Genomic DNA, 22,122 nt, shown 5'->3' with positions numbered 1-22,122 from the left:
CATGAAGTACGGGATGTCACAGGCTCGGATATGTCACAGATACATGCAAGGTGTGCATGAGGGCTGTGCCGCACCTGTGTGTGGTGGGTGGCGCTCAGGCAGGATGAGATGCTGGAAGTTGATGATGCAGACGGCTTCGGCGCCCAGCCAGCGGTCGGACACGGCGCGGATGTAATACTGCGACGGCAGGGGTTCGAATATGGGAATAGTGAAAACCAGGTTCTGTGGTTCAGACGTCACCACCTGCAGGCACCAGAGAGCAGAAGATGGGCTGGATCTGTCAGGCAGGAAGCGAGCTATGGCCATTATCATCATAGGTCACAGACCTGTTTCTTCTGAAGCAGGAAGTACTCGGAGTGATATATGTGATCATTGACTGGATCCTCAACCCAGAGCCACCAGGGCTCCCCCACAGACCCATGCACCTGACAGAAGGGTAAAAGATGAAAGGAAAGAATGAGTTCACCTGTCAACTGAGAGCCAACTTCTGAAAGAGAACAGGAAGAACACGCAGAACTTATGATTACTACTCCGCCATTCCTTCAAGCTGACCGTCTACAGCCAGAGCATAATTACTAGAATTGGTGATGGGGATTCGGAGAGGGGGGTCACACCGCGGCAGGACAAAGCAAGCACGTGAAACAATGAAGGCATATTAATAGCGTAATTGTCTTTCTCTGTCAAGAAAAAAAAAAAACCTTAATTAAAAAATTAAGCCAATTTCCAAAAACATTAAAAACTTAATTAACCAACTTAAAAATCAGAAGATTAGATCCGCTGATGCAGTGCTTCGCAGTGAGACCCGAAGCGCACATACATGTAGAGAGAATCTCACCAGGAGCTGCGCCCATATGGAGCGGATCGTGTCTAAGCTCTCCCTGGTCCATTTCCACTTCCCCATGCTATAAGCATGCATTACTAATAGGACACAAACATCTATCTTCACATTCCGCATGTACTCGCAGCTCACGAACAAAAGAGCTCCTATTTAAGAAGGCAGAAAGCCATTAACATATCGGTGGTAATCTCTTCACCAGAACTCGGTAATCCCTGGCATTTCCCTGACTGTTAAGGGTCGACAGGCTGCGATTCTGAAATGTTATCTGTGTTTTGCCTGAACATTAATAATGTTTCAATGTTCTCGAATTCAACAGAGTAGTCGGCACACACCTTTAAACAAGGACAGGCATACCGGTTAAAATCCTGCAGATTCTGCTGCTATTACAGGCAGTACTGATATTCTGCGTATTTCCAAGACATGGATTGGCTGATGCATGATTGGCAAACAGGGGAAAGTTGTCTGCATAGCGCAAATCTCTGTTGGCTTATATGCAATTTCATCCCTGATATGTTTATGTTTAATACAGCAGCATAACATGCCTGAATGTGTTGGTCTATGCAGAAGTACACTTCAAACTCAGTTAGCTCATACTCATTCATACTTATACTCAGTTAGCTCATACTCATTCATACTTATACTCAGTTCATAATCATTTTTAGATATGGAAAAATTATTCAAACTGGAAATCCAGTCCATGTGAAAACAACATAGCTACATTTCATATATTTTTTACTTCAAATGATCAGTAATAAATTGATTTACATCATATCGCATCAGAGCTGTACTGAATCCTCTTGAATGTTTAAGGATATCTTTTTTGCACTGTTTTGTAGATTATGTATCTACTGTAAGTGAGTATTGTACCATCGGAGAGGGAGATACATCACTAATAATTTTCACAGTCTACTTCATTGGCGTATGAGTGAACAAGGAAATTATACAAACTGTGCAAGGATATTGCACAGTGGTGAAATTTTAGGTGGTGAATATCAAAGAAATACTTTCAGGTTTGGAGAAATGTTTAATCGTATAAAATCTTTTCAATTAGCATAACCGTTTCAAGCCTATTTTTTCCATAAGCTGCGTCATTTTTAAACGTGCGATTTTGCATAACGTGAGGTCACTGGCGGTACTGCAGAAATGCCGATATTACTTTCCCATTCCATATTTCTCAGTCTGAAAGCTGCTGCTCTACTTATGGACAGATGTGCTCCAGCATGATGGCTGGGGGCTGATGAAAAACGGTATGGGAGTGGGGTGGGGGGGAGTGGGGGCGGGGGTGTCCATGCATCATTTCACACAGCTACCCCCACTGCGGCCTTCAGGACACCACAGCTTTTCCAGACGGCAGTTGCCACCACCCAGGCTTGACCCTATGCCTGATACTTGTACATGCAAATGGCCACTCGGGAGCCAGGCTTACGCAAACGTGGCAAGTGGCGGCCAACTGGAACAGCACCACTGTCAGCCCCCCCCCCAGGCTTTGGCCAAATGCCACCCCTTCTGATCTCAACCTGTTCCAGTGTCCCATAGACCTCACTTCTGAATAGAGGTGCTGGCCTCTATGTTTCAGTCATACAGACATTTTCACACGCTTTCCTTCACAGAGGTTATGTGTGTTACAGCAAACACACGTATCACGTAATCCCACCCAAAAACCAATACAAATACACAGAAGTTTCACTGTCCACAATAGAGAGATAAGTGATCCCCGAAAGGGCAGATAAGAATGTGTGGCTGTGTGCATGTGACCAAAGAGGACAAAGACAGATCGGCATCTCCGCTGAACATCTGTCCTGCCTAGAATGCTCCTTCTGAAAGCCTAATCTCACAGAAGTGTCTCCACCGTCACCCTCTAAAACAAATCCCTTATCTTTCAGAAGTGTCTCTGCACTCTAGCCTGGAAACAAAGCTCTAATCTCACAGAAGTGTCAGAAAAACAACACAGTCTGTTAAATGAGGTGAAACAAGTCGCACAAAAACTCAAAAGCAAGTAAGGACCCTGCATGTTTTGGCCAAAAAAAAAAAGATTCACGGAAAATATATATAAAACTAGTTCATAGTCCATAGTAAAGAGTATAACGACACTGCACATGCTACAACAATCACCATCATAGAGCTGTGTTACTGTATAAGGACACGTATGCGATAGTACCGGGTCACTCCATCTGAAGTCGGGGGTAACTGAGAGTCGGACTCGCAGGACAGTCCGTGTGATTGGCTGGATGCTGGCCTCCATCAGGATGAAGGGGATCTGGTGGACACACTGTTTGACCTTAAGCCCAATGTTCACGTGATGCAACATGTGGCCTGTGGCAAGAAATACAATCATAAATGGCATTAGGAGAACGCAGCCTTCAAACAGTACAGCGTTACATGGTGTATTTATATAAGCACGATGTAATATAACTCTCTAAAAAGACTATTATAACAAAAGATTCAACACTGCATGTCGCATCTTTGTGGAAAGTGTTGACATATATTGCACGATTATTTTATTTATTTGTGTGTTTATTTATTTATAGCTGATTTTGTATTTATTAACGCACCTTGGGGTTGTACACAATAACAATAAAGTGTTTGAATCTTGAACAAAAGCGTAGACCCTATATATACTCTGCAAAGATTAAAAATAATATTCATGCTTAACCGATACTCAGCACTCAGTGCTTTACTTAACAACAGAAATAAAATAAAAATATGTACTATACGCTATAAGTAATGCTGTTAACACTACCCCCAATAATACTACAAATGGTTTAAATGTGAAGCTGCAAAAGGCAGCACTGGTTTCCAGGCTTTTCAGAGAAAATGAATGATTCAGGGATTACGTTAGAAACCTCACAGTGCACTAGACTCTCTTCGGTGTAAGGGCAGATTTTCAAGAAATCACCATAGAAACACACAAGCATCACTGTCTGCTGCTCCCTCAGAGTGAACATGGCTTCAGAGGATCGTCATAGAAACACAGAGGGATAATTGCCTCATTCCCCTTCACTTCAAGAGAAACAATAGATTCAGAGGATCCCCGTGCAGTTGCAAGAATCTCGATCCCCCTTTAAATTTAGTGGTTTAGCTGGAAAAATTAAAAATTGCGTCCATTCACACAGCTGCATTTTTAAAGGAATAATGCAGGGAATAATAAGGATCTTGATCAAAGTTACAGCTAGGCCACTCTGAGGTCCAGGAACCTTCTGCTTCTGAGCCTAGATCCTTAAGCACTACACCACCTGCTGGCCCAAATACGACACCATATGTGGCCACTGTCTCCTGCAGAGACGCACCAATCTCGTCCTTCCTCATGTCCTTCAGCTTGTCGACGGTGAGCCTCCTCTCCTCCAGCCTGGAAAGCACAGTCTCGGGCAGGACGGGGAACTGCCGCAGCGGGTGGCCCCAGCCCCAGAGGCGCTTGTCGATCACCTTGCACAGCGTGAGTAAGCGGTAGGTCATGGTGGGCCAGCGCTTACGCAGGGCGATCTCGAACAGGGCCCGCACGATACGGGCGGCGTTCTGCCAGGAGGGAGGGGAGAGAGAGCGGGGAAGGGGAGTCACGTCATCAGTCGGTCGCTCCACCTTCAGTGACTGTTAAGGCACAGCTGGCATGATTTACTGAGATGGAGTTGCTCCTTTCAATGGTCCGCTCTCCTCCTTACGGAGAGCCACCCCACCCCAGCATATCACAGCTGACCCCCACCCAGCATCAACCAAGGAGGCCTTTGACAGGATGCAACACTCTGAGGTTCAACACTGTGCCAGTAGCTACCGAACTATTCTGCACAGAGCGCTTTTAACGACACGTGAAATTCAATGGACAGAACAATAAGTAAAAAATAAGCTGTTGATTACAATAATGATAACAATAACAAAAAAACCTTGTAAATCACTTTTCCCTTTCAAAGTAATGTTTAAAAGTCGTAATATTCCTTTATTTCTTTGAGCTCTGCTAAGAAACTAAAACACAGTGTAGCTCTTGGGGAGCGTAACAGGACCCCAGTGTAAGCCGGCTGCTATATCCATTGAGAGTGATGTAGGGCTGAGAGCCAGCAGTAGTGGCGAGAGAAGCAGCCAAGTGCCACACTGTTGCAGAGAGCCGAGTCTGGATTTGGAATCAGATCCTTTATTCTGTACAATGGCAACTGGTTCAAAAATCCCCAGAACACTTTTGAAATCTAGCGAATTAGGAGCAAAGAGGGAATTTGGTGAAACTATTTCAAATATTCAAACACATGGAATCAGTTACCACAGAAAACCAAAGATAAATGGGTTAAGCAGAAAATGGGAAGCAATATGGGGGGAAAATATCGGTGCATAAAGAATTTGCGTCTCTCGTAAAATATGTATCATTTCAATCATAGGTGCATTTGCTAAATTTGGTTCTAACACCAAATCAACTAATTACAAGAATACAATTAGTTACATGCTACTGAAAAGTAAAAAAAAAAAGAAGCTAGAACTGCTAAACACAACAAAATGAACATCGTTAACCAAAATCAAGCCATTTAAAACGGTGATAATAATAAGCACTTCTATAAACTCTGGGTAGAGACACACTGTGTGGTTTAGCTTACCTTAGCGATATCAGACTGTGCTCCCCAACGTCAGGAAAAGTCTACTAAGGATAGGACGGCTATTGTTTTCAGAAGTACAAGATACAGATGTATTGACTTACCTGAGCTATACAGGATCGATCCGCGATGAGACATGCACAGCTTAGCAATTTATACCTACAGCCTCACAATCTTATGAGAGCTACGTAGGACAGGTCGGAGATGAGGGAGAAGGGGTTTATCTCAGAAAGGTATCACACCCACACTGTCCCACCTGAGCTATGTAGGACAGGTCGGAGATGAGGGAGAAGGGGTTTATCTCAGAAAGGTATCACACCCACACTGTCCCACCTGAGCTACGTAGGACAGGTCAGAGATGAGGGAGAAGGGGTTTATCTCAGAAAGGTATCACACCCACACTGTCCCACCTGAGCTACGTAGGACAGGTCGGAGATGAGGGAGAAGGGGTTTATCTCAGAAAGGTATCACACCCACACTGTCCCACCTGAGCTACGTAGGACAGGTCAGAGATGAGGGAGAAGGGGTTTATCTCAGAAAGGTATCACACCCACACTGTCCCACCTGAGCTACGTAGGACAGGTCAGAGATGAGGAAGAAGGGGTTTATCTCGGAAAGGTATCACACCCACACTGTCCCACCTGAGCTACGTAGGACAGGTCGGAGATGAGGGAGAAGGGGTTTATCTCAGAAAGGTATCACACCCACACTGTCCCACCTGAGCTATGAAGGACAGGTCAGAGATGAGGGAGAAGGGGTTTATCTCAGAAAGGTATCACACCCACACTGTCCCACCTGAGCTACGTAGGACAGGTCGGAGATGAGGGAGAAGCTGTCCACCTCCCCACGGCCGATGTACGTCTGCAGCAGGATGTTGATCTTGCCATAGCTGTTCTCCACGCCGCCGGCCGCAGGCAGTTCGCAGTAATTGTGCAGCAGCTGCTCGAGTTCCTCCAGCTCCTCTTCACGCACCTGCCGACATGTCACCAGAAGCGAAGACCTCAGTATCGCTACTCTCAGCAGCCACATTCAGAATATGCCTCAATTAAGAGTGACTAGTATCCAATTAGTAAAACTGGTAAGTGCTTGATCTTCAAATCACCTATTTTTAATAAGAAAAATACTTGAGTTTTGGGAACCGTCAATACAGTCTCACACAAATATTGTGTGTAAAATGACAAAAAAGTGACTTGACTTAATGTTAAGGTAAAGGTCTCTTAAAATTCTCCTCAAAATTGTTTTTTTCTGTTTTTTTTTTACAACAGGCAGTAGCTGGTGAAGGTAACAGGTGAAGCGTGAGAGAGAAAAAGAGATAAGAAACATGAGGCGGATTGAAAAATTAGGCGTGAAAGTAGAAAGAGAAAAATCAAGAGTGGACAGTGGAAAAATTTATTCATGTGATGATGCGCAGGATGGGAACGAAAAAGAAGAGGACAGGATAGCGGGGGAACCTCTGGACCTACATGGATGATGACTGACAGCAAACTGGGTCTCCAGCACTCACCTTGACCTGCTCAAACTCCTCGGCTTTGGAAACGATGCTCAGGATGTCGGCCTCAGTTTTTTGCGCGTTGAATAGCTCATTAAATGTCTTCAGAAGACAGGGGTGTGGAGAAATAACAATAAATGAAGATCTCTCACAGAAGAAACACCGGAAGCATACAAGACAGGAAACAACAAATGAAGGGGACGGCAGACACCCTGATATCTCGAGTTAAAAAAGGAAACGGCATCGACGGCACATCCAGGTGACGGGGTTAGGCATTTTTCAGGCCTGGCCGTGAGGCCACACTCTCTGCCTGTGTTAGTACTTCCATAGACATCCCAAACACCGCAAGAACAGTCATCTCACCTCCCGCACAATATGGTCATACATCACAATCCTTATGCGCCAAACCAACTCATTCGCAATGTTTATTCATTAGACAACCTTCAACTCTGTGACTATCAGTGCAACATCACATTCTAAACACTGACAGAAATTAATTACCATAATTGTCACGACACTAATTATGACAATTTACCAAGATTTTCATCATAGCACTGCAACATGAGCAACGTGAGAATCGGGGAGGCGGAGAATAAACGCAAGCAGTCTGACCTGCCCGTACTCTGCAATTAACTCACAAAATGCCTGATTCTACTGATTGTTTCTTTATTAAACGCAAAAAAGGCTCTAATTACACACAATGACGAGACCTGACTGGAAAGGAGAAAGAGAAAAGTGATTTAAGGAACGCATTAATCAGTCATTACACCAGGGCACCTTCAGTCGACAGGGTGATACCTCAATGGTGTTGTATCGGATGTAGAAGTGGCTGGCAGTTCGACCCAGGTCCGTGGAGGAGAAGTAGCCCGTCCGCTCCTCAAAGCGCACCATGCGGGTCTTGTCCAGCTTCCGGCCCGACTCCACCACCAGCTCACGCCGATACACCTCCAGTCCTGGGTCCATCTGTCGGCAGTGGAGATGTCAGACCCATCCCAGTCACAAAACACGCAACGTCCAGCTCGGTGAGACAACAGACGGATATTATAATATCCAGGCAGGATTCATTCCACTACAAATACCAGAATATCCGTGCCATGCACCGTTTAAAAATACTGAAGTCATACTCATTTATTGGCTTTACTCTGTTTGTTTACTTCAAACACAAAACATCCAGAGCCCATGTCAGATTGCTAGGTGTGATGTTGATAAACCACAGCGTGTACCACCACACTGCTTTTGGTTACTGTACGACTACATGTGGCTTTCAACAAAAGTGTTTGTTAGACAGGCACATTTAAGGAGGTACAAAGGAAACAGACGGTGGTTCATTTTAATCTGCGTGGGCTGGCGAGAGGGTGAACCTGGTAAGCCTTGTGGTTGATGCCGTAGGCCAATGGGTTGGCTCTCATGCGCACATACAGGTAAGTGTAGCTCAGCCACTTCACCGCCTCCTCAACGTTGGTGACTGTCCCCAAAGCCACCTACAAGGAGACAACCACTCAGTCCTAGTCCGCATCATTTCTAAGGGATTTTATACAACTTTTGAAGAAAGCGATTTAACCAGCAATAAAATATTATATGTGAGGAGCCAAACAGGAAAAAAACACCCCCCACCCCCACCACCCCCAGTCAATTCTTGCCACACATACTTTTAGAGAAGGTCACATAGGTCAAATGAAACAGCTTCTTATGTAACCCAGAAGGTCATCTTCAGTCCCGCTGAATTCCAGTGACTTCTTCAACACTACATGGGCTTTTTCTGCACGCAGCCCAGACAAATTCTTGCTGACCTTTGTTTCCTGAAACTGGTATGTCATTTTGGACCTAGAGCCTACAATCACTGCATTTTCCTAGACAAGTCTGTGATTTAAAACTGTCCTGTCTGACAGCTGAAGATGAGTAATCTTATAATGGCAATGGTCACACTGACATAGCAGAGGTAGGAGTAACTATACGCAGATGTTAGCTGCACAATTGCTAAGAGGCTGGTAATAAAAATAATTTAAAAATATTCAAGAAAAATGTACATATGCATGTTATATGTATGTATATATGTGTATATACCTGTTCACACACACAAATATAGAAACTAACATGTCCTGGGAATGTCTGGTGTGTTAAATATGACAAGATGTGTAATCCGTTGTGGTTTTATAATGCTATGAAACAGTGGTAAATTGCACATTACAGCAGCAGATTTAAAGCCAATGTGTTTGTCTACAACATCAGAATCAAATATGTTAATAACTGGAGGCAGATTCAATTATGTGGTTTAAAGGGACGTGAGAATGATGTTTTTATAACACTGAGTGCTGTATGTGTCAGTGGTCGCTATGGTTTGTTAGCATCATTTAGGAGAACTTATGGGGAAGATTAAAGTCATGGAGCCTAGGTAATGTTTCAACGTTGTTTTTGGGATCTAGAGACGTTGTACCTGTTCTACTGATTTTCTGTTCAATAACTTGATAATTCAATAATTCAGAGATCAATAATTCAATGAGTTCACAGCCTTGGGGTAAAAACAAACTACACCAATCTCACAAACAGTAGCTACAACTCAGAGTGTCTGTAACAAGATATGGCTGAGGAGGTGACATCAAAATCAATGCTGCCAAATCATTTGTTTGGGCTTCTGAAGGCTGGACTAGAAGGTGAAGCAAGGTCCATTTTTGGCAAACGAGAATAAAAAACAAACAAAATAAAATCTTCTAGCTGCCATGTTTACACAGATTTTGGATCCCTACATCTATATCAGGAACACATCCTATGAAATCCCTGCATCACTGGAGAATAAAAAAAAAATAAAAAATTGAAAGAAAGAAAAAAAAAAAAAAGTTGAGCAGTTTCACTTGTAAACACTGCCCCCTATGTTTGCAAAGTACAACTGCACCTCTTTAAATGGTTTCCTACAAGGTTGCTCATTCTACATTCAGAGGCATCTCTGAATTCGCAGAAAAAATAAAATAAAATAAAACAACATTTTTATGGATCCAGTCAATCTAATCTCCATCTATTTCTTGAATCAAAGACAGTATCTCCAATAGATTATCCAGTCCTCCATCCTTGCTTTTTCCCCACAAAAACACAAGCCAGTGCCTCGGCAAGATGCCGTCCGACCGAAAGAGAACTACCCATCACTGCAGCTACACCAAGGACGTTCCAGGGAGAGCGTAACTGCTGCTTCGGAAGTGGAGGCAGGCCTTATCGCTATAGCTGAACACGTCACTACAATTTACGTTTAACTGCCTGTGCGTAGTCTCTCAAACAGCAAATCTACGCCATCTTGATCAGCTGACTCTTCTACCTTTTATTGTCCTCATCGTTCATCTGCTCGCTCCTCCTCTCCCATTCTGTTCATCACCACGTCAGTGGCGTGAAAGTTGTTCCAGAGGGATGCCCACTGTCCATGTGAGGGCTGTATAGCATATGACTAACCCCAGCTTTTATAGAAATCACCGCCACTGTCTTTGTAAACAGACCGATGCACCTATGCTGATACAATGGCTGACACTGACAAACTTACCGTACATAAATAACCCTAAGGATTAGGAAGCAAATGTAAATCTCAATGTGTATCTCTTATCAAAAATAAATAAAATAGCATAATGGTCAACATTTAGAAAGTGCCTTATAACACATAAAATATTGTTATATTTCAACTGAAATACTTTTACCTTGTCAGATGAACAAGAGGGACAGCTATTTTAACTTGGACTTTTACTGCCATCTACTGTTCAACTACAGTACATAGCTGATACATCTACCTCAAAGGTACTGCCATCATGTGGTCAAGATGGAAAGTAAAGAGACACTGAAGCTTAAAAACTCTATCAATATTCTAGATTTGAATGGTCCTTAAAGGACGCTGCCACAATACATATTCACAACAATCTAGCAGGTGACTGGACAGGAATATGCCTGGACTGCACATGTCTGGCCAACATGGTCTCATTACCTCCGCATTGAGGTTATCAGCAAGGCTCTCCAAGAACTGGCTCTCTATGGGGTTTTGCTGGGTCAACAGGGTGAGGTAGTGGCTCAGTTTGTCGTGGGTGGTGATGATGGTGCCTTCGCCAAATTTGTCGAATTGGGGCCGTCCCGCACGCCCAAAAATCTGCATCACGTCCAGGATGCCCAAATCCACCATAGTACCACGCTTAGCGTCATAAATCTGGGTGCCCTGGTTCACAAAATACAGATCAATTAAATTTACCTTTCTGAAAAAAAGTAACAATAAAAGTTATTATTGTTTTTAATTCAAGATCACCTCTGAACACTGGAAATCACATGAACATGTGAAATGAATGAATGAATTATAATCACACACACAAGATGGCAGAATGAGTGTTTGCCTTCAAACATACAGACGCACCTTGATGATGACTGCATGGGCGGGCAGATTGACCCCCCAGGCCAGCGTAGCGGTGCAAACCAGCACCTTCACGTATCCACGGGAGAACATGCTTTCCATCAGGTTCCTGTCCTGACGCAGCATCCCAGCGTGGTGGATCCCAAACCCATCGGGGAACATCTCCCTCATCTGCTTGTTCCGGGACCTCTGCACCTGAAGGAACAACACCACACATCGATACCAAACACTCAGCATGACACACTGACCACGACATGGTTGAATCTCTGTACCGGGCACCGCAGTCATTACTGAATATTTTCTGCAATAATGATACATATTAACTAGAGCACAAAGACAAGAGCACTGAATACACAAATGGAGATTTGTCAAGTTGTCAGTCAGAAACAAAAATGTTTTGTATTTGGATTTTACAGATTTAGGCCAAGCTATATTATTTCAGAAGAATAATTCAGTGCTATTGAGCTAAGTCCAGAGAACAAGCGGATTAGGGTATTTTTTAACTAAACTAATGCTTCTAAATCTAGCTGGTGTTTTCTTTTATTAATATTGTTTATGATCTTAGCGTATTTGTACGCTAAGCTGTGGGCTTAGAGCCACAGCCGATAATCATTCTTATTAGGCTATTGTGTACCATTTCACTGACATACAAGCCAGACACTGGCCCCAGTTACAGACTGACAGAACAGAAGAAATCAGTCCTCAGCAAACTGACAGGGCAAAGACCAAATTAACTGCAGGGGGAAAACCAAAGGGAGAATGAACAATAACAAAAATCTAATAAATAATACAACAGAAGTAATATAAGTTCTATCAAAGTCTGTAAATCCTTTAGCATTGAAGATCACATTAAATGAAATACTTGTATTTATAATAAGAATATGATAGGGCACATAATGCGGGGATTAACCTCAGGCGTACACATGCTGTTTGTGCCTTTAACATGGAATAAACTCAGGGTGGCGTCTCGCTGAGTCTCACGGCACATCCCGCTTGCATAGGGGCAGGTAAGTATACTGGTGTTTGGTTTGTATATTTTTCTTCATCTGTGTACCCATAACCCACACTATAAAGCACAATCTAGATCCGCAAAATTTAATTTTTCTACATTTAAGTTGTTGCTTTTAAACATTTTATTAGCTGTAGCTATCAGCCCACTCTGTCGCAAATTAATAGGACAACAGTGATCCCTGCTTCTTTGTGCGTATGATTCGAACAAAATTGCATGCCTTGGGGTCATGACCTGTCCACCTCGAATACGCTTTCTTTCAGTCCTAAATCGTATTTACTGCTTGCGAGAGCATGCACACAGCGTCTGGACTGCTGTATTTACATGCATAAAAACACTTTATATACAACAGACTTATTTATCTGACGCAGAGGTGTCCAAATGAGAAAAGCTCGAGGTTAGAGAGCAGGGCCCTTATATATATGACCGTGCACCTACCTCAGGACACTAATGGTTATGCTGTTTTTTTCATTAATGTTAACTGGCACAGTGTTGGGCCCTTGAGCACGGCCCGACCCCGTAGTTCTACACAAAGGTGATCCTCACGAGCCACACGGGGACACAAAAGCCACAGACACACATAACAGGTGAGATTCGAATCCCAAATCCAGGAGCTCTGAGCCAATAGCGCTGCTCGCATTTAATCTAATCAGCACGAGGAGGTAAATATGCAGTGAATAAATAATAAATAAATGAGTATCCAGTTCAAGTTTTGGGCATCAAAACCTTCAAATGATTACTTTGCTGTATGGTTAACTATGCTTAAGAGTCTTAACTAGCGTTATAATTGTGGCTACTACTAATTGATATTATTATGATTTTCAATGGATTAGCTTTAATACTTTTGTGCAAAGCACCTTTAATCCCAACACCATTGTCTGTGCTACAACGCCGGGGCAGTTCCAGGGACACACTTCAAAGTGCAGCCGGCAGGGTCCATTTCCATAAGCACTCTGATAGCAGCTGGGCGACTGCTAGAGAAAGGCAGGATTAATGCCCCAGGGGCAGGCGAAAACGCACAAGCCGATACGCAGGGAACATCTGATCCTGGCCCCCTCAGCGTGTCACTCACTGACTCAGGGAAATATATCGCAAGCAGTCTGCTGGCATCATGAAGAATGGGCCTCAAAAAACATGTTTTATATTCTAGTTTCTTCAAAATAGCCACCCTTTGCTCTGATTACTGCTTTGCACCCTTGCTAAACACCTCTGGGAACTCCTTCAAGACTGTTGGAAAACCATTTCAGGTGACTACCTCTTGAAGCTCATTGAGAGAATGCCAAGAATGTGCAAAGCAGTAATCAGAGCAAAAGGTGGCTATTTTGAAGAAACTAGAATATGTTATGTCATACAGTTATGTCACCTTTTTTTGTTAAGTACATAACTCCACATGTGTTCATTCATAGTTTTGATGCCTTCAGTGAGAATCTACCAATGATCTACCAATGGTCATGAAAATAAAGACAACACATTGAATGAGAAGGTCCAGTCCAAACTTTTGGCCTGTACTGTATGCACACACACACACACACACACACACACACACACACACACACACACACACAGACACACACACACACACACCCTCATCCACCTGAATGAACCGGGCTGATTGAAATGCATGTGCTGAATGCGGTTGTTGAGGGGGCGGGGTGGGTCGTGACCCCCCCAGGCAATAATCTCCACCCTTGTGGTAGTTTAATTTCTCCCTCCCTTTGTCTAAATAGAGGTCAATGGGCGACAAGGCTGCGGCAGGATCATGAAAAAGGCCATTAGAGGCGTTCCTGCCGGCCCCTACTGCCCCCTCCCTCTCGTTCTGTACCAGGGAGACCTGCCCCGGCACACCAATGCAACCAGCAGCCTGGCCTAAAGTCACTACCTTCAAGTGTTTCCCCTGCATGCCTGTCTTCACCAAAAACGCCTATCAGAGAGTTCCTAAAAGCTGCTTCTGTATGCCGTGTCAACCACAGGGAGCGGAAGTACAGAAGTACTTGTTAAGGACAGCATATGGCCTTGCGAGTGGCTGATTTTGGGCCTGACGCTGCACCTCTCTGGGCGAGGTGGCGAAACGTGAGCCTGAATACACAGATTACCGGCTTGGCTGCCTCCGACACAGTCAGCTAATGCCATGCGAAGGATTTCAAAGGACAAGGAAAGGAGGACAAATGGAGACTATTCAGAGGAGAGTGATGGGCTTTTGACCTTTGACCTCTGATAATTCACACTTTTCCGTCATGCCAGCATGAATAATCTTCACAAGTACCTGACCTCTGCACTCTTACCTCCTGACCTGGCTCCCAGTCTGAAGCCAGAAGGTGGTACCATTTCCTAATTATTTGTTTAGAAGCTGATGTTCAATAAGCATGCAATTTGGGGAAATAAATCTAACCAACACTGATGCTGCAAATTACTTGATATCAATTACATAAAGCAAAACTTGGCTATTGGTTATAAACGCAGTGATGAACTCCATGATGTAGAAAATGTGGATGAAAACATCAGTATAATGTTTTATATTCTTGAGAATGTGTCATCTTTGAAAATGTTAGATTCCAGAAACTAAACTGAAAGCCACGTGCTCCTGGAAACCACTTCAAAAACACTTCAATCAAAGTGAAAATCATAAACATAGTAATAGGACCCATAATTGCAATTAAACACCGAACCAAACTTCTTAATATTTCATGGCTACAGACACTACTCTTAAAACTGATAACCCTCAGCATCTACATAGGTAAGCAGATTTTTATCTTCTACCTTTTACTTCCTATTAACCAGAGGTGGCGATTTCAGGTCCAAAGAGTACAAATCCAGACCAAGATTTTGTTTCAACCAACCAGTTGAGTATAGAGTCACAGTCACAGAGTACTCACCTGGACAAAACAAAACAAAATCCTGGTCTGGATTTGTACTCTTTGGACCTGAAATCTCCACCTGTACTATTACCTATGCGGTCACTTTACATTAAGCATGAATCCTTCCATTGTCTAAGCGCTGTTCTTGGTAACTGTCTCAGGGGAGTGTGGAGTCTATCCCCGACAGCCCAGGACACAAGGTTGTGGTACAGCCTGGATGGATTCCTTTCCTCAGCTATGAATATTCCAGATTTTTACCACATATTCAAAACATTAACAAAAACGTAGCATTGATTTTAAAAGACTTAAATACAGCCTGTCCCCGGGTTGCGATGGGGTTATAATCTGGCAATCCTACCATAAGGGAAAAATGCATTTTAACAGATTACACATACCTAACAAACAGCATAGCCTAGCCTATAGCCTACCTTAAACATGTTTAGAACACTTACATTAGCCTACAGTTGGGCAAAATCATGAACACACAGCCTAATTTATAAAAAAAAAAAAAAAAAATGCTGAATCTCATGTAATTTATTGAATGACAAAAGTGAAAAACATTTATCCATCGTAAAGTCGAAATATCGTAACATGGACCATTGTATATAAAGGCACTGTATATAAAGGCAATTAGCTTTTATATACTAAGTAAAGACTTCTTTCTAAGTGGCAAAAAAACGTTTTTGAAAGCTTTTTAAACTCTTAACATACAATTAAATCAAACTAAAGTAACTGCTGCCCTTGAGACACAGCGGTTTAGCAGTCAGTACTGCATCCAGGGAGAGGCTGTGATTCCAGCTCCCGGCTCTGTAGGGTCTGCAAGCGTTCCTGGGCAGCGCTGCAGGTGTCCTCAGTTTAGGGGGGCGGGTGCCTCTAAATTGCCGGTAGCGTGTGACTGTGTGCCCTGACAAGATGGCCGTCCCTGTACAGGATGTGCTCCACATGGGATGAACGGATATGGAAGACGGATGGATGGAGGCAAGCCTCTGAAAATTTGCTTGAGAGTTACAGACAGTTTTAGAATGCTCAAACACACACACAGACACACACACAGACACACACACACACACACACACACACACACACACACACACACACACACACACACACACACACACACACACACACACACACACACACACACACACAGAAAATGCTGGTACAGTCGAACCTTGTTACCTACGTACAAGACGGGATATCAAAAACATGTAAGTTATAAGCATAGAACGTTGTAACCACTTAGTGCAAGATGGATGACAGAACTCACGAAATATCCATGTAAATGATAAAACTTTAATAGAACAGACCCTTAAATTGACTACAAAACAAACTAACACATTATTACTTGTTCAATAATTCGACAAAGTTCTTTGGATCCTTGAAATTTTCCTTAAATTACTCACGATTACTTAGTGCCGGCCGGCGAAAAACGGCAACGGAAATACACAACGGCTGGTCAAAATGGATTTTTAAAATAAACATTCGCATCTAGGTGGCATGGTGGTGCAGTGGTTAGCACTGTTGCCTCACACCTCTGGGACCCGGGTTCGAGTTCACCTGGGTCAGGTCCGCCTGGGTTACATGTGTGTGGAGTTTGCATGTTCTCCCCATGTTGTCGTGGGGTTTCCTCCGGGTACTCCAGTTTCCCCCCCACAGTCCAAAAACATGCTGAGGCTAATTGGAGTTGCTAAATTGCCCGTAGGTGTGCATGTGAGAGTGACTGGTATGTGAGTGTGTCCTGCGATGGGCTGGCCCCCCATCCTGGGTTGTTCCCTGCCTCGTGCCCATTGCTTCCGGGATAGGCTCCGGACCCCCCACGACCCAATAGGATAAGCGGTTTGGAAAATGGATGGATGGATGGACATTTGCATCTAAATTAGCATTTGGCCTGAAAATATTAATGAAATATTGGTCAAATTAAATCATAAAATCCTTTACTTCCATTATTATTCTGAATTCACAATTACCGGCATGACCGGTATTTCACAAGGTTTAATGAACAAAGAATACGCACACAATACTTAACAAGCCATTACTACACAGTCCAGTAATGATCGGTCAAGGCAACTCATTTAACGGCAAGCAATAGACAAATGTGCATTGTCGGGCGAAGATCAGGTAGATACAGGTAGATGTAGCGACACAAGTTGTGGTGGGCGGGGAGAGCGCTGTACGTTGTAACGATGGTTAGTTTTCGTATTTTCTCTAGAAATTTGGATGTTGTATCGAAGTTTACGCTGTAAGGGTGTACACGCTGTAAACAATGGCTGCTATTGGAATAATACATAGGCTAAAAACGAGAATTACAAACCTGTACATTGAAAAGGTGAAAACGTTGTATCCGGGGTACGTAGTAACGAGGTTCGACTGTAGTGATAAGTATCATGTACCATGCAACAATAGGTAATGAAGAACAGTGGCCTGAAGTAAACAATTACCCTGCATTCCTGCACGTCCATTTTCATCACAAAACAAGAAAAATAAGAAAAAAGAAAAAACTATGAAACTAGGCTCACAGTCACGCTCTCGGCCTCTCAGTCGGAGCAAACATGAGCTTGCAGGTGCTGGAAGTGACAGGTAAAGCAGTATCTTCAGTTTCATAGATTGTGACTGAGGTGGGCCTTTACAACCAGCAGCAATGTACCTCCATTGAGACAACTAACACTCCCATCTCCTTACTCCCTGAGGTGTACCACACCACTCTGTTCCTGCATTTCCCACTTTTTACCAAAGCTGTACACTTACTGCCTGTTTGCACGAGAAGCAGAGGAACTGTGTGCATGCAGCTCTGATCTGTACATTCAGCCACATTGACGAGAAAAAACAAAGCGACAACAAACTGACCTCCATTCACCAACAGTTTAGAGAAGTATAGATTTAATCATTTTAATGAACATTTTGACGCGATGGTTGTCAGCACTTCTAACATTCACTACATGCTACAACCATGAATAAGGTGAATAATAAAATACCTGCAGATTCCACTGCCAGTCTGCTGTCCCAACAGCACACTGTAAGCACATATAAACTACATTTAAATAATCTTTCACTCCACTGCCTTGGCTTTCAACTCATCATTTATTATCCGCCCTTAACCTTCTGGTACATGCCAGATGTAAAGCTAGCATTTCTTGCAAAACACATATGTGATAAAACCCCACAACAGAACAATGGTTTAAATAAAACCACATGAGCAAAGACAGAGAGGTGGGCAGACAATGACAAAGGCAACTGCAGCCTTGAAATCCAGTGTCCCAGTATCCAGTGACTGCTTCGCATCGTGTCCACAAAAACCGGCATCACATAATTCACAACTGAGATTTATATTCACAAATGTTTGCATTTCTGTGAAGATCCAAAAGTTCCAATACCCAGGATCTCATGTCCAACAGTTTCCAACAAAATGAAATATGGATGTGCCTTGCCGAGTGAACAAGAAATGTGCAGAGAGATTAAAGCCTGTCTGTGAAGTGCACTCGAACACACTTTGGGAATGATGTCTGCTGTTAGATCCCATTAAGTACAGCATTGTAGAAAACAGACACACTCGCTGTATGCTTTCAGTGTAGGTGCTTTAGTGCTGGAACACAGGGGCATATTCTTACCTGCACACATGCAGGCAAACACACATGGTAGAGTTAGTGTGATGCCAACATATAAACAGGCACAAATGCTCAGATCTCAGGCTCCTTGCTTCAGGATTTTCAGCGGAATTCCAGAGGTATTGCTGGCTTTTTAACAAGCCCAGCCCTCCCATACCCGAACGATGCTCCTCCTGACAGTGCATGCTACTGTGCCGGGCAGCACATCGCACTGAGATTTGGCTGTTCAGCTAATTAAGCTTGCGAGGCCCTGACGCAGGGCGCCATCCGACCATGATGCTGAAAAACTGCAATATTTTCAATAGACGCTATAAAACAAAATGCGTGTGTGTTTGTGTCTTACGGAGAAATGTTTGTCTGAAGGCTGCTGTGAGAAATCTGACATACGAACGCGTACAGAAAACAAGCCAGGAAAATGGATCACTGTACAAAAACACTCCCAAGACTCTGCTAGTAAAAAACATTTGGTAAGAAAATGAGTGTTACAGGACTTATACATGGGAGGTTGTGAACGGTGGGTCATCAAGTACCGTTAGCATCAGTCACACAGAAATTAGACAAATTCACAGCTTGTACACATATTACTACTACTCTTACTATAAATTATGCTTTGTAGTTATAACTTTTACTACAACTTACTACTACTGTTACCCCGTCAATACAAATTGCATTTACTAGTGCCAAGCACCAGCACAAAAAAGTAATATATGTATATATGTATGGGCATGCAAGTGTGCACACATACACGTACACACGTACACACGCAGACAGACAGACAGACAGACACACAGGTTTAATTATATCTTTGTGGGAACTCTTCATTTATTTCTAGAGGAAAACTCTAATCACACATCTGGTCCCCACAAAGTAATATAAACCACACACGCACGCACACACTTACACATTTTTTTATTTTTTTTATTTAAGTCTGAACTTCTGAAGTGCTGTCTGGAACCAAAGGTTCTAACTTGCTGGGCTAAGATGAAGGTTTGCTTTGTGCTGTTACTCTGTGTTATGGAACCCCAATTTAAGGTGGCAGCACATCAGTGCTGTTATCAGGCTAGATTAGGCAGACTCACTGTGAGGTGATCTATGTGGCCTGCATGGACTGCTAATGCAGCATGCGGCAGGCGCGTCTGCGCCACCTTAAACGCACTTGACATCAGGCCGTGATGTTTATGCCTCGTGGTGCAGCTCTCTGTGCGTGCTGGGGTTTCTCCAGAGAGGCCTTCTGGTAACACTGAGTATTTGAAGTTATTGCACTTAAACACAAATGTATGTTTTAGTAACTACTGAATGTGTCAGTGCATTTACAGCAAGTCCAAGTGTGTGTGTGTGTGTGTGTGTGTGTGTGTCTCCATGTACAGCGGCATGCTATGCGTGAGACACTGACATGGATGCTCTTCCGAAGTATCATGTGCGCGTGAATCACTGATGCAGAGCCAGGTTTACCATCTGAAATCAACTGTCTTAATATTCATATAAATGCCGTTCACTTCCTCACTCTAATCGCTGTTCACTATCCCATAATCCACCTCAGCACAGTGACAAATGTAAGAATGGAACGGGAATCTCATTATCTCCATAGCGCTGGGTACCATTTCCATAATTCCACTGTTTACGAGCCAGATACATCACCTGTGCGCCTTCTATTTAATCATCAGTCACACCTGCACACACAACAGTGAAAACCTCAACCGCAATGTTTACACACAAACACTCTAGCCGACCATGACAGGAGAAGCACAAGTGAAACACAACATGTATAAAGCAGGACAGTCTAACAAACCAGCAGTCTCTCAAACCTAAAGCCAAACAAAGATTTCCCAAGGGATCAAGAACACACAATAGAACACAATTTTCCAAATTGAAAGTTATTACTGCTTTAACTGTTGAATTCTTACTTGTATATTCTACAGAATATTTTCAATAAAGTGAGAGAGACACTGAGGAGGATTGACACCCACAAACACGCAGAAACACTCCCCCGCACACCTCTCTTTTACTCCCAGATGAACAGTCCCTCCCACTCCTGTCTCTCACATAAAAGCTCATGGCCTCGTCGCCCCTCCCTACGTAGCTGACAATCTGCCACATTTGTGGTGGGCCCGTCCTCACCCATGCCCCCGTGACAGCACACTGAACCCCACACTCCATGGACAGGACTCGCAGAGCCTGGACGTAGAAGTTGTGGAATTAAAACAATTTTGAGCATGAGAAGCAGCTGTATCCGAACACTAACACCAAAATCGCAAACAAAGCCCCGTTATGTCATACATGACTGAAAAAGTGCTACACTCTGCTGGAAATGAATGAGCCATCATTTCCTTTCGCTAATCAATACTAAGCAACAAAACAGAGCCAGGCTCTCATTATTTACGCAGAACGTTACGTGAAAAGGTTTCTGCCGGGAAACAGCCATGCATCCACACTCATTACAGAGACATGGACAACAGACACAGCTGCCGTCCAGCTGTCTTCCTTACCTGCTTATACGACATTTAAAAGGCATTCCACAAAGAAATACTTCACTTTTCAAATGGTTCATTTTCACATGTGCTAAAATATAAGATGTGATTTAGTTTTACAATTTATTGCTTAGAATATATCCTTACAATCATTCTCTAAATTGATGTTCTCCAGAAGATTTAAAACACATTGATTTAGACAGCTATGAATCAGTCTTTTTGGCCTCTTCTACATTATCACTACATACAACATTAATTAACGTAAGTGTTGGTAAACACTTGCATGGCTTACAGTTTCACACTTATTTATAGATCTGGAACAAGTCAAATACCACATGTTCTTACATGAGAGCAGAACTCTTTGTAGTCTATATTCATAGTCACTGGACTAGTCTTTTAAAGCATATGGACTGTTGTTTCTAAAATAGCTTTCTCAGAACAATAGTAACTTACAATATTTAAGAAAGATTTTTCTTTTATTCTTAGCTGTAGTTTGATCAGTATCTCAAAAAAAAAATCCACACAAAACTGGACATCACACAAACGAGATCATTTTAATGCTGACGCATCTGTCCCAAGCGATTATTTCCCTACAATACAGGAGGATGTAAATTATCTGCATTTATATGAGCTAAGACAGCAACAGGATGCTGTCTGGGTCAGTCCACAGATCCCGTGAATAAGTCACTTCTTGTGGCTACAAACAAACGGCCTGACAGACAGTGTTAGCGAGTGTATGGAGCTCACAGGCATCTCCCGAAATAACATGAAACGCACTCAAAGACACTCGTAATAAATCAGCTTCTCAGTGGCAGAGCCTCCCAACGGGGTCCAGGAGACTTATATCCCCGCTTTGAGGCTCCCCGAGCAGGTGCTTACCGCCAACGAATGGCCACGTGTGTGTATGTGTGTTTGTGAAAGAGC

The 22,122-nt window shown here is 43.2% G+C and overlaps 1 protein-coding gene and 1 long non-coding RNA gene across 3 annotated transcripts in view; one reads left to right on the top strand and one right to left on the bottom strand.

Annotated features, from left to right (window-relative positions):
* Positions 1-22,122, bottom strand: part of ascc3 (activating signal cointegrator 1 complex subunit 3) — a 174,477-nt gene that overhangs the window by 31,223 nt on the left and 121,132 nt on the right. For both annotated transcript variants that reach the window (XM_049027147.1, XM_049027146.1), the window contains exons 15-24: positions 11,268-11,459; positions 10,851-11,075; positions 8,257-8,376; positions 7,694-7,858; positions 6,911-6,997; positions 6,202-6,378; positions 4,126-4,351; positions 2,997-3,151; positions 327-425; positions 75-243 (exon numbers count right to left, since the gene is read on the bottom strand). In XM_049027147.1, coding sequence (XP_048883104.1) covers positions 75-243; positions 327-425; positions 2,997-3,151; positions 4,126-4,351; positions 6,202-6,378; positions 6,911-6,997; positions 7,694-7,858; positions 8,257-8,376; positions 10,851-11,075; positions 11,268-11,459 — 1,615 coding nt within the window. The remainder of the gene's footprint in view (positions 1-74; positions 244-326; positions 426-2,996; positions 3,152-4,125; positions 4,352-6,201; positions 6,379-6,910; positions 6,998-7,693; positions 7,859-8,256; positions 8,377-10,850; positions 11,076-11,267; positions 11,460-22,122) is intronic.
* Positions 5,530-6,081, top strand: LOC125749675 (uncharacterized). The gene is made up of 3 exons (XR_007399980.1): positions 5,530-5,680; positions 5,758-5,911; positions 6,066-6,081. It is a non-coding gene; the product is annotated as an uncharacterized LOC125749675 (long non-coding RNA).

The sequence above is a fragment of the Brienomyrus brachyistius genome, chromosome 9 (genome assembly GCF_023856365.1).
Source record: "Brienomyrus brachyistius isolate T26 chromosome 9, BBRACH_0.4, whole genome shotgun sequence".
NCBI classification, from domain to species: domain Eukaryota; kingdom Metazoa; phylum Chordata; class Actinopteri; order Osteoglossiformes; family Mormyridae; genus Brienomyrus; species Brienomyrus brachyistius.
Note: the sequence above shows the minus strand (reverse complement) of the source record. Positions and strands in the feature narration are given on the sequence as shown.